This window comes from Arachis duranensis, chromosome 6 (genome assembly GCF_000817695.3).
Source record: "Arachis duranensis cultivar V14167 chromosome 6, aradu.V14167.gnm2.J7QH, whole genome shotgun sequence".
Taxonomy (NCBI): domain Eukaryota; kingdom Viridiplantae; phylum Streptophyta; class Magnoliopsida; order Fabales; family Fabaceae; genus Arachis; species Arachis duranensis.
In genome coordinates this window covers 79,531,127-79,544,307 of record NC_029777.3, presented here as the reverse complement: position 1 = coordinate 79,544,307, position 13,181 = coordinate 79,531,127, and the positions used below count along the sequence as shown (strand labels likewise).

Here is a 13,181-nt window from a genome sequence, read left to right as displayed (position 1 = left end):
GTGGTACGTAGTAGTAAGGGTATTTTGGGGTTTTAACACTAATTTACTAATTTTGAAATGTTTTAGCATTTTTGCTTTTTCTTTCTTTTTTTGGATATTTAGCTTTAGCATTTTTGTTAATAGTTTAGCTATATTTGTATTTAAAGAAAAACTTGAACTCGTAACGAAACAAATATCTAAAATTTAAACAAATAAAATTTAAGAGGTTAAATTGAAATAACAAAATGGTTTCAGTATTTTTAATAATGAAATAATTTAAAAATAGCAAACTAGATATTTATAAATAATAGTCACTTTAGACTTTTTTTTCTGATTTTGTGTAAAATCAATATTTTATTCTAAATTACTTTTTTATCAAGAATTTTATTTTTAACTAAGGTTTTATAGGTTAGTATTTATGATTTATTAACTTTGTAATTTTTTTCAAATATATATATATATAATTCATTAACATTGTCTGTATTTAAATTATTTAATTTTATTATTAATAAAATTATAACTCAGCTTATTTTTATTTAATGCAACAAGTTTTATAAATTGAATGATTTAAAAGAGAACAATGATAAATGATGCTATAAATTATAATTCACTTATGTATGTTGGAAGAAAAAGTTTTTTAAATAAAATGAGTTGTAACTTGTAGTTTGTTATAAGATTTTTTTAAGAAAAATAAAATATATTAGTAATGTTAAAATGTTTAATTTCAAAATAGTTGTGTTTGTCGCCAGAGGTATTTAGATTAGTATTTGCGGTAAAGGCACTAAAATTTAAATAAAGATTTCATTATTTAGAAAAATTAAAGATTATAATTAACTAAGGCTGGTTTTGGTAAAATTTTTTGAAAAGGTGTTTGTACTTTTTTAAAATTTAAGTTTTTAAAGAATTGGAGTATTTTTGAAAGCACTTAAAATAGAGTTTTTTAAAGTTGGTTGTACTTTTCAAATTTTAAAAATCTAATATAACCTCATATGTTAACTAATTTTTAAATTTAATGTTTACATTTATATCTATTATAATATTTTTAAATTTTAAAAATTATTTTATCAAACACAATTATTGTTGCTTATGCTTATTGAAAGCTATTTTTAATTTAATTTACCAAATATAAATGTTATAACTTTTGAAAAGTAAAAACTTTAATAAACTAAGCCTAAATTTAAAACGTTTTTTAAGTTGAATTTAGATCTTTTAAAGTGATAACATTGGTAAAATAATAAAATAAGAGGTTAATTATAATTGAATTGATAACTTTCTTTATATGTGAATTTTATTATTTTAATTTAAGAATGATTAATTGTCCATTTTATTATTTTAGAGTTAACTATTAATTCGGTATCCAAAAAATTCAATTGCTAACAAAAGTATTCTTGAAAGACATTATCGATAAGGTAAAAAAAAATTTGAGTGCTCTGTTAGAGTTTCTTAGTGCTCTGTTAGGGTTTCTTAACGGAGTTCCTATTGCCGTCAAGGCTACATTGTCAACGTCAATTAAATCTCAATACAAGTCTCCATAATCTGCATGGCTGAGACAACGAGGGATGAAGATCGGACCGAGGAAGACAACCGGAAAGGAGGTAGGAATGTAATTCTACTGGAAGAGGCAGACATATCAGAAGGTATTAACGCTTGCTCCAATAGTCTCTATGGCAGACTCTTTGCTTCCAAAACCTTCTCAATTGGAACCATGGGGAATGCTTTAAAGGTTATATGGGAAAACCCGGAAGGATTTAGAGTGAGTGATAAAGGGGATAATTCCTTTCAATTCTTTTTTAATAAAGAAGTGGATGTCTTGCGTGTTGAACGTGGTTCTCCATGGCTATTCAAAGATTATGTGCTCCATGTCTAGAGATGGAAGGAAGATCAGAACTTTGATAAAGAGATTATTTCCAATTTTCCAGTTTGGGTTCAATTTTGGGGTTTGCCAGAATCGTTTAAAACCCTCGAAGTTGGACGTAAATTGGGAGAAAAATTGGGCACAGTGTTGGAGGTAGGTAAATTTCAGATGCGAGGCAAAGAAACTAGGATTGTGAAGACCAAAATCAATATTGATGCTGCCAGGCAAGTGAGAGATCAGTTAATAGTGGCAGGATCTAATAAAAAGGAGGTAGAAGTGGCACTGCGCTATGAGAGACTTGGAAAGTTCTGTACCTATTGCGCAAAATTGGGGCACGAGGTGAAAAACTGCCATGATCTGCTGAAGGACACAGAGAGTGATATGGTAAAAGAGGATGACATTGGCGAATAGGTTAAAGCCAGCCAAGTGGGAACGCGAATCTACTCTGAAGGAGAAAGAGCATTCAACAACTCAACCCAAAACCAGAATAAGGCCCTCAACGTAAGAAAAAACTGGTCTTAAACTGTTTATTGGAAGAATTTGTAGGGATGTCAATGCAAGAAGGGAAACAAAGTTTGAAAACACAAGACACTGGTAATAGGGCAACACCTGAGTCACCTCAATCAGCCAATTCTAGAACAGAATGCAGAGAGGTTATCATAGCTGGTCAGTCCAATACCAAGGAGGATGAAGGGCAGCTTATGCAACTCGCTATTGGGCAGTGTCTCACCACAGAGAAAGGTAGGAAGTGGAAAAGGTTAGCAAGACAAGGTACTGCAGAGTCAGATACTAAAAGTGAACCCAAAAAAAGGTTGATGAGTGGTATAGCTGAAGGATCTACAAAGAAAGCGAGAATAGAGGATGAAAATGCAGTTGAAGAGATGATGGAGGGTGCCAGCCTACAAATGGCACCCAAGGCGCTATGAGAACTATAGTTTGGAATTGTCGGGGTTTGGGGAGACCCCTGACAATTCATACCTTAAAAGGGATCTGTAAATCCCACTCCCCCGAGATTGTGTTTATAAGTGAAACAAAGAACCAATCTCGACAAGTGGAAGCAAAACTTTGGGTATGCGGCTACGAAAACTGGCATATTGTTAACCCGGCAGGAGTGGCAGGAGGACTTGTGCTAGCTTGGAAGGACAGCATCAGTGTTCAAATTATTAGCAGTGGAGAATTCTTTGTGGCAGCCGAAATTAAGGAAGTCGGAAGCAGTAAGGTATGGGCGTTCATTGGTGTCCATTTGAGTTGTTCGGAACAAATTCGATCCTTACAATTTGAGGAGCTTACAACATTGAGCCAACACCTGGAAGGAAAAGTGGTAATAGCAGGCGATTTTAATGTTATAACAAGCCAAGCGGAAAAGGATGGTGGAGGCCAAAAATCAGCAACCACCATTGCAACATTCACTAATTTTATTGACAGTAACGAATTAGTGGATATTGGAATGGTGGGGCACCCTTTCACGTGGACAAATCGAAGACAAGGAGAGGATTTGGTGAAGGAGAGGCTTGACTGCTATTTAGTTGGGATGGAATGAAAGTTGAAGTTTCCGAATGCAGTGGTGCACAGGCTCACAGAGTCAGGCTCGGATCATGCTCTACTTTTGATGGAAACCGAACCTCAATCCTGGCATAGTAAAAGGCGGTTTAAATACCAGGAATGTTGGTGTGGAGAAGAGGATGTCAAGAGAATTGTTAGTGAAGTGTGGAGAATGGAAGTTGTAGGCTCAGCTATGTTCTCCTTGGCCCAAAAGTTGAAAGTTTGTAGACATAGACTAGTTCAATGGCAGAAAACTCACAAAGCAAACTCTCAAAAAGAAATTGAGGACCTTCAAGCTAAACTAGAGGAGTTGCGGGTGGCTGGAATCAATGGGGGAGAGGAGGTTACCAGTTTGGAGAAGAAGTTGGAGCTGGCATATTTTAAAGAAGAGAGCTATTGGCGAGAAAAATCTAGAGTCAAGTGGCTAAAAGAAGGAGATCAGAACACTAGATTCTTTCACCAGAAATTTTAATCAAGGATGCAAAGGAACAGAATTTGGAGATTAGTGGGGAAGGACAATGAGATTGCATCGAAACATCGAAATCAGAGGATATTGGAAAGATAGCTGAAGACTACTTTTGCGATATTTTTACTTCTTCTTGTTCGGCTGATCCGAATCCATACTTAGAGGATTTGGAGCCAAAGGTTACAGCCTCCATGAACCGTAGGCTCCAAAGCCCAGTAACTATGGACGAGGTCAAAAGAGCTACATTTAGTGTTCACGCTCAGAGTGCTCCTGGTGATGACGGGTTTACAGCTAAGTTTTTTCATTTTTTTGGGATATAGTTGGAGGTGACGTTTTTAAGGCAGTAAGAAGTTTCTTTCACAGTGGCAGAATTCTAAAAAGCTTCAATCATACTCAAATTTGTTTGATTCCAAAGGTGCCAGATGCCAATGACATGACTCAGGTACGACCGATCATCTTGTCTTCAGTTATGTATAAAATTATTTCTAAAGTTATGGTGCATCGATTACAAGGTATTATGAATAAAATTATAAGCCCAAATCAGAGTGTGTTTCTCAAAGGTAGACTCATTTCTGATAATATCCTAATTGCCCACGAATGTATGCACTATTTGAAAAATAAGAGAAGTGGGGCAGAGCATGAGATGGCTATTAAACTAGACATGAGCAAGGCTTATGATAGGGTCGAATGGCATTTCTTATGGTATATTATGGATAAGCTGGGCTTTGATGCTAAATGGATTAACTAGACTAAGGAATTGGTAACGATTGTTTCTTACTCTGTCGTTGTGGAAGGTCAACCTTTTGGCTATTTTAGGCCGAATAGGGGCATCCGACAAGGTGACCCCCTATCTCCATATCTCTTTCTTTTTTGTGCAGAAGGGCTTTCCTTCTTGCTACACAAGGCAGAGCAAAATAGATTAATTCAAGGAGTTCAAGTTAATCGGAGATGCCAAACAGTTAATCACCTTTTGTTTGCTGATGATTCAATCCTTTTTTGCAAGAGCGCACCTAATACAAGCCAAAGTATTCTAGAATTGCTAGAGATCTATGAGGGGTTTCAGTGGGCAAAAAGTCAATCTGAATAAGTCAGCTATCTTTTTCAGTCACAACACACCTCAGAACACAAGACTAGCAATTGCTCAGACACTAAATATTGAACATATCGGAGCACAAGACAAATACCTGGGACTGCCCTCTATAGTTCAAAAATCAAAGAAAGCAACCTTTGGAGCTATCAAGGATAAAGTTCAGAAGAGGATTATGGGTTGGAAAAGAAGTCTATTGTCATCAGATGGTAGGCACACACTATTGAGAGCGGTGGGGGAGGCGATTCCTATTTATACACTCTCTTGTTTCAAGCTCCCGGACACGCTGTTGACTGAGATTCATAGCATGCTCTCACAATTTTGGTGGGTACAAAAAGGCGCAGAACGAAGAATGGTTTGGATTAAATGGGACACAATGACGAGACCGAAGAAAGATGGCGGGCTGGGGATCAAGGACCTAAGGGCGCAAAATTTGGCTTTATTGGGAAAACAATGTTGGTGTCTAATGAAATACCCTAATTCTACTCTATCAAGAATACTCAAAGCTAAATATTTCAGATATACAGATTTCCTATATGCAGAGATAGGAAGCGTACCGTCGTGGGGCTGGAGAAGTGTTATTGAAGGGCGCAAGGTGATCGAGAAAGGCTTGTTATGGAAAATAGGCTCTGACGCTAATGTTCGCATCTTCCATGACCCCTGGCTCCCACCACCAGTGCCCTTTAATGTCCCTTAAAATGCACTCACAATCCCGCCAGATCTGCAAGTGTATTACATTAGTGCGTTACTAAATCCTGATAGAAGCTGTAATAGAAATTTGATTGAGTCGATTTTTTCAGTTGATATATGCAATAAAATTTTTCAATCAAACCAACAGAGGAGGAGGATGAAGTTAATTGGTGCTGGACAAAATCTGGTATATATGAAGTTGGGTCAGGATACAAAATTGCTTATGGATTCTTTCATTCTCCTACTTCATTGATGCCCCAGAACATACACAACAGAGTCTGGAATAGCATTTGGGAGTTGAAATTACCACATAAAATTAAGATTTTTCTATGGAAAAGTCTTCATGAAAAGCTTCCAGTGTTGCAACAAGTCCACAGCCGGTTCGCATCCACTCTTGCCACTTGTCCAAGATGCATGTTGAAGGCTGAATCAATTTCTCATGTTTTGTTCCAATGCCTCCTATCTTCAATGATATGGAGACTAAGCTTAATAACCCCTGACCTATGGATGAGAGAAGAAGAGACATTTTTCAATTGGTGGCAACGAGTCTTATCCTGGGCAGCGGCTCAATTAGACGGTAGACAAAAGACCCTCCTCATAGCGGCGCTGTGTTGGAGCACTTGGAAAGCGAAGAATCGGTGTATTTTTGAGAAGGTAATAAGTCCGGCACCAGAGATAGTGAAAGAAGCCAACAATTTAGTGCGTGAACTCGTGAGCCATACCTGATAGATGCTGCTAATTTTCTTTACTCTTACTTTACTCTTCTTTAAGCTCTTAGTCTTTCAGTCACAGTTGGTGATAAATGGGAATATCCAATTCTTTTGTACTTCCTTATGGAAACACTTTTATTTTATATTAATAAAATAACATTTATCTTTGAAAAAAAAAGAAAGACATTATCGATAAAATAAACTCTAAATGATTTAAAATTGTGACAAAATAACTAATAAATATTTTTTTGTAATTGACAAAAACTTTTATATTTAGCAAACAATTTATCTAAATTTTTAGCAATATTTGAATAAATATTTAAAGGATGGACAAAAAAATTTGAAAAAAAAATATTCTCTAGATTTTTCTCTTCACTTTTCAAAACAATGTGGTCATTTACAATAATTTTTTTTAAAAAAAATTACTTAACATAAAAATACCAAAATTTAAAAATAAAAAATTGTATAAAAATATAATTTTTAAATTATATTTTAGAATATATATTTAATAATTTTTTCGTATTTTTAAAATTTTTAAAAATTTATTTGTCATTAATATTTTTTAGATTTATTTTTGTCAATAATATAAAATTTTAAATACTATTTTAATAAGTTACTACCTTCATAAGTTACTCTATTATTTTTCTAACTCTTTCACTTTATAAGAATTTGATCTATTTAAATTGATGCTATTATAACAAGTTATGTAAGTTAAGAAACCTCTGAGCCTATTGATAATAAAACTTAGGACTATAGTTGCAATTATATGTTGTAACAATGTTTTTTTTGTTGGGTTTTTTGTTTTGTTTTTTTTTTTTTTTGGGTTGAGAATATTTGATATGATGATATAAATATTTGTTTGATTCTTGTGGCTCCGGTTCGTATAGGAGTTAATTCCCAAAATAATATTTAAAATTAATTATTTGTATTAAAAAGATCTTTAAAATTTTAATTACATCATAAAAGTTTTTGAGATTAAAAAAATTGTACCATATTAATTTTTATCCTCCTTTTTTATAAGTTGTTCATCATGTTAGGAGTGACTTGATACATAAATATTATAATTTTTAAAAAGCAATTTTTTAAAAATTAATTTTTATAAACTACTTTTAAAAAATAAAAACTTTACTAAACTAAGTCTAAATTTAAGACTTTTTTAAGTTGAATTTAGATCTTTTAAAGTGATAACATTCATAAAATAATAAAATAAGAGGTTAATTATAATTGAATTGATAACTTTCATTATATGTGAATTTTATTATTTTAATTTAAGAATGATTAACTGTCCATTTTATTATTTTAGAGTTAACTATTAATTTGGTATCCAAAAAATTCAATTGCTAATAAAAATATTCTTGAAAGACATTATCGACAAAACAAACTCTAAATGATTTAAAATTACGACAAAAATAACTAATAAATTTTTTTTTTGTAACTGACAAAAAAATTTATATTTAGCAAACAACTTATCTATTTGATCTAAATTTTTAGCAATATTTAAATAAATATTTAGAAGATAGACAAAAAAAATTTAGAAAAAAAAATTATTCTCTAGATTTTTCTCTTCACTTTTCAAAACAATGTGGTCATTTACAATAATTTTTTTTAAAAAAAATTACTTAACATAAAAATACCAAAATTTAAAAATAAAAAATCTTTTTTTAATATTTATAAAAAGTTGTATAAAAATCTAATCTTTAAGTTATTTTTTAAATATATATTTAATATTTAATTTTTTATATTTTTAAAATTTTCAAAAATTTATTTATTATTAATATTTTTTAGAGTTATTTTTGTCAATAATATAAAATTTTAAATACTATTTTAATAAGTTACTATTTTAATAAGTTACTATATTATTTTTCTATCTCTTTCACTTTATAGTTGCAATCATATGTTGTAGCAAGGGTTTTTTGTTGGGTTTTTTGTTTTATTTTTATCTTTTTGAGAATATTTGATATGATGATATAAATATTTGTTTGATTATTGTGGCTCCGGCTTGCATAGGAGTTAAGTCCCAAAATAATATTTAAAATTAACTGTTTATATCAAAAAAATCTTTAAGATTTTAATTACATTATAAAAGTTTTTAAAATTAAAAAAATTACATCATATTAATTTTTACTCTCTTTTCTACAAATTATTCATCATGTTAGGAGTGATTTGATATATATTTTTTATGCTAAATTAATATTTAGTTTGGTAAATTTTTTTAAAAAGATACTTGAACTTTTAAAAGTATTTTTTATTTTACATTTGATAAATAAAAAAGATCATGTACTTGTGACTACTGACTATAGCTTTTAAAAATAGGAGTACTTTTAAAAGTATTTAAGATGGAGTTTTTCAAAAATAATTTGTACTTATCAAAATTAAAAATTTAATATAATCTCATATATTAATTAATATCTAAATTTAATTCTTACATTAATATTAATTATAGTATTTTAAAATTTTAAAAACTATTTTACCAAAAGTACTTATTGTTGTTTATGTTTATTGAAACTATTTTTAATTTAATTTACCAAATATAGATGTTACAACTTTTAAAAATTATTTTTTAAAAGCTAGTTTTTATAAGCTACTTTAAAAAATAAAAACTTTACCAAATCAAGCATAAATGAAACAATGTTGCTTTAGTTTTGACGCTAATGTTTGATAAAACGACAAGTCAATGAACTACAAAACATTTTATGCCACACAAAAAATATATGACCATTAAAATTAAATGATGTCAGATTCATAAAGTAATTAGTGTCAAAATTAAAGCAACGTTATTCAGTGTCAAAATTAAAGCAATGTTATTTTGTCTAATTTAGCATAAAAAAGATACGTTAAGTCATTCACAACTTGAGGAGTAACTCAGTGGAAAGGAAGAAAGGAACTAACATAGTGCAACTTTTTTAATCTCAAGAACGTTGATATACAGTTAAAATATAGGGATCATTTTCGGTGCAAACGACCAATCTCAAAAATCACTTTAAGACTTCACTCTTCATATGGTGTAAAATTATTATTAGTTTTTCTGGAAACATTTAAATATACTTTATTTTATTAATTATTCATTTCAAAATCATAAACTTTCATTTTATCTGAATATAATTTATTAATATCAATAAATTATTTATATTGTTGTCTTATAATTAGATTTAGGGGTGTTTGTAATGTGATTTGAATCGATTTTGAGTAAAAAATTTATCTGATTTAAACACTATTTTACTTGCATTACGGTTTAGATTAGATTTTTTTTGAGAATCCCATCAAATCCGATTCAATTTCAAACAATTTGGATTGCATTGAATTTGCGATTTTGTAAATTAAAAAAAAATATACATCAAATTTTAAATAACTAACAATAACATAACAAGTTCAATAATATTTGAAAAACTAATAATAACTTAACAATAGAAATAAAATTATAAATTAGTTAAAATAAATAAATAAATCTCATTTTGAACATAAAATATTCACTAAATAATAATAATATGTAAATAATATAAAAATATATAACAAATTGAATATATTATAAAAAATTGTAAATATGATAATAAAATAATAATATTTAATGCATTGTATAGTTTGAATTAGATCGGATTTAGATTGGATCGGTTTTGAGAAATAGATCCAAAATCAGATCTAATTTATGCAATTTACCAAAAATAGAATCCAATCAGCTTCTTCAAGTATGTTAAAAATCATCCCAATTTTTGGGACAAACTATTTATCAACATCACGCAAAAACTAAAAAAACACAAAAAAATTATAAGCACGACACTATTATAAACTAACAAAAACACAAAAAGTGTTCGTATTCATAATCAAAGAATTTCATCAGCTCATTGTTAATGGAAATCACATAAAAGTTAAAAAAAGAACACAATAACTAATTTCATTTAGCACTGAGTGTTTAGTATAAGAACCAACAATATCAATCACAAAATCATATATCAAAGTGACCACAACAAAATACAAAGCACCAAAAATAGTTATAGTTAACACCAAATTGTATTTTAAAATACACCAAAACTATCATTAAACGTAATATAAATAGATTCATCGAAACAATAATTCAAAATTTTTACATTCCATTCAAATTTAAATCTTCAACTATAAACATTAATTTTCACAAAAAAAAATTATTCAACTTGTAGACAAAATAACTACACAAGCATCAACTACTAACAAACTACATTAACTAAGAACGAATCAAACCCTATTCACTTGATTTGATTCAAAATAATAATTCAATTTGTCTTGAGTCAACTGATCTGAACTTGCATTATTCATTGCATTTGAACATGAAAAATCTATACAAATTTAATTTTACTGCTTGATTTTACTATTTGATTGAAAACAAATTCAAATCAAATAACATTTATCGTAGAGGCAAAAATCTAAAAAAAAGAGAAAAAATATGCAGAAAACGCAGAAAAATCAAAGAAGAAAACAAAATCTATAGAAAAATATCGAGAGAGAAGTCGTTTACATTAAGGTCCATTTTAGATAAATAGTTTAATTAAGCTCCTTTTAAAAAATAGCTTAAATAATAAATACTTATATTAAAAGTAGCTTATAAATAAATTATTTTATATTGATTTTTTAGTTCTAAAAGTTCTTATTTTAAAAGAAATATGATAAAAAAAATTTTATTACAAGAAAAGTTATTTTTTAACTTCTTCATGATTTCTCGGGACACGATTTAGTGCTCCTCATTTGTTTGGAGTATTAAAACTCCTCTTAAAAAGTTAAGAATAAGTTACCGTAAATAATGTTTTTTTTGTAACCGTTTAAATAATGTTTGGGCTAATGTTATTTTTTGGTTTTTACTTGGGCTTGTTTTACGTTTTTTTTTTAATTTTTAAATTGCTATTGGATCATTACAACATTATAATAGAAATAAAAATTAAAAGCTTTTTAAGCAAAAAAATAAAAAACTTTAAATAGACAAAATACTTCTTTATAGTGAATTTAAAAAAAGTATAATATGTTTTAATTAATTGCAAAAAGGGAAAATATTTTTTTAGAATTAGAGTTGTTTTTTTTTTCCAAATATAGAGAGACTCAAACCCGCAATCTCTTATATGAATATGGAGAAATTATGCCATTTGAACTATAATTCATTGGCAAGATTAGAGTTATTTGATTTTTAGAAAATAAAAAGAAATTATGTTTGAATGTAAAAAAGATAAAATTATCCTGTTAAAGATTTAGTTTAAACTTTTAAAATATCCATTTAAAATTTAATTAAAAAGACAAAAATATATTTTTAATATTAATTTTGTTTAAATATATTTAAATTTAAAAATTTGAATTTAATATTAAAAAGTTAAAATATCATGTTTAAAATAAATTTTAGAGTAAAGTATCGTTTTTATCCCCAACGTTTGGGGTAAGTTCTAAAGTTGTCTACGTTTCAATCGTCCTATTTAAGTCCCCAACGTTTCAAAATTGGCTCAATGTTATCCTACCATTAGGGATGAATTGACGGCGGGACAAAATTGAGATAATTTTAAAACGTTGGGGACTTAAATAAAACGAAAACGTTGGGGACAAAAATGATACATAAAAATAAATTTTAATTTTATCTTTCAATAATATCAATTTTTTACGTAACATAGTTATTCAATTATTTTTTAATCACATTTAAGTAAATTACATTTAATCACACTATTTTCATTCTAAATAATTTTTTTTATGTTTATATTAACTTATAACTTTAAGTGTAAAATTATAAAAAAATAATTTATTTAGAATGAAAGTAATGTGATTAAGTGTAATTTTCTTAGATGTGATTAAAAAATAATTGAATAACTATGTACAGTAAAAAATTGATATTATTGAAAGATAAAATTAAAATTTATTTCTATGTATTATTTTTGTTCCCAATATTTTCGTCATATTTACGTCCCTAACGTTTTAAAAACGTTTCAATTTTTTTCGTCGTCAATTCTGTTAACAGATTCTAACAGCAGGACAACGTTGAGCCAATTTTAAAATGTTAGGGATTTAAATAGGACAATTTAAACGTTAGGGATAATTTTGAGACTTATCCCAAATGTTGAGGACAAAAATAATTTTTTACTTTTTAAATAATTAAAGTTGTTTTATTAAATTAAAAAATAAAAATTTGAATTTGATTTTTTTTTCTTGGATAACTAAGACACGAAAATGTGAATTTGAATTTAATTAATAGAACCAAATATATTATTTAGTATTAAGTTTAAATATTAAGATGTTCTTTTAGGATCAGATTAGACTACTTAAATGAGTAGAAAGTAAAATTTTGAATTTTAATTTAAAACACTAAAATAGAAACAAATAGTTACTTTTTTTTAAAATCAAATAAATATAATTAATCATACATTTATAAATGATTATTTTATAATTTTATTTAAAAGTATAATTTTAAATTAATGTTAATTTTTTAAGTATTAACTTTTTTAAAAAATATAAATTTTTGACATTAATTATTTAATGATATTATTAATATACAATAAAAACTATATTAATAGAATATCTCTTAGAATACTGTGCCAACGCACATTACAATATTAATAGTATAATGGAATTTCAAAACTCCAAACATTATGGGAGTATCGTAACATCCACCGTCCTAAAAATTTGTTACCTGCCTATGATGCACAGGATTATCGGTGAGTGTCGTGTACAAAATATGTCCGAAACGCGGTAGTTAAATAAATAATTTAATTATAAAATTTTATTGTTAATAATAAATAACAATATCATGTAATAATATAATTTTTAAAATTTTGTTATCTCATCTCTTTCGTTAATCGATCTAATCTTTTTTATTATCAATTTATGCTTAGTTATTTTTATAAATTTATTATT

General features: G+C 28.1%; 2 protein-coding genes across 2 annotated transcripts; both read left to right on the top strand.

Annotated features, from left to right (window-relative positions):
- The first annotated feature begins 1,519 nt into the window (after nt 1-1,519).
- LOC107494240 (uncharacterized) lies at nt 1,520-2,245 on the top strand. The gene is made up of 2 exons (XM_016115297.1): nt 1,520-1,732; nt 1,847-2,245. The coding sequence occupies exons 1-2, from the start codon at nt 1,520-1,522 to the stop codon at nt 2,243-2,245; spliced, it is 612 nt and encodes a 203-aa protein (XP_015970783.1).
- Nucleotides 2,246-4,891: 2,646 nt separating this feature from the next.
- On the top strand, nt 4,892-5,626 carry LOC107494241 (uncharacterized mitochondrial protein AtMg00310-like). Its single transcript, XM_016115298.1, has one exon. It carries the CDS (start codon nt 4,892-4,894, stop codon nt 5,624-5,626), a length of 735 nt encoding a protein of 244 aa, XP_015970784.1.
- Nucleotides 5,627-13,181: the final 7,555 nt, after the last annotated feature.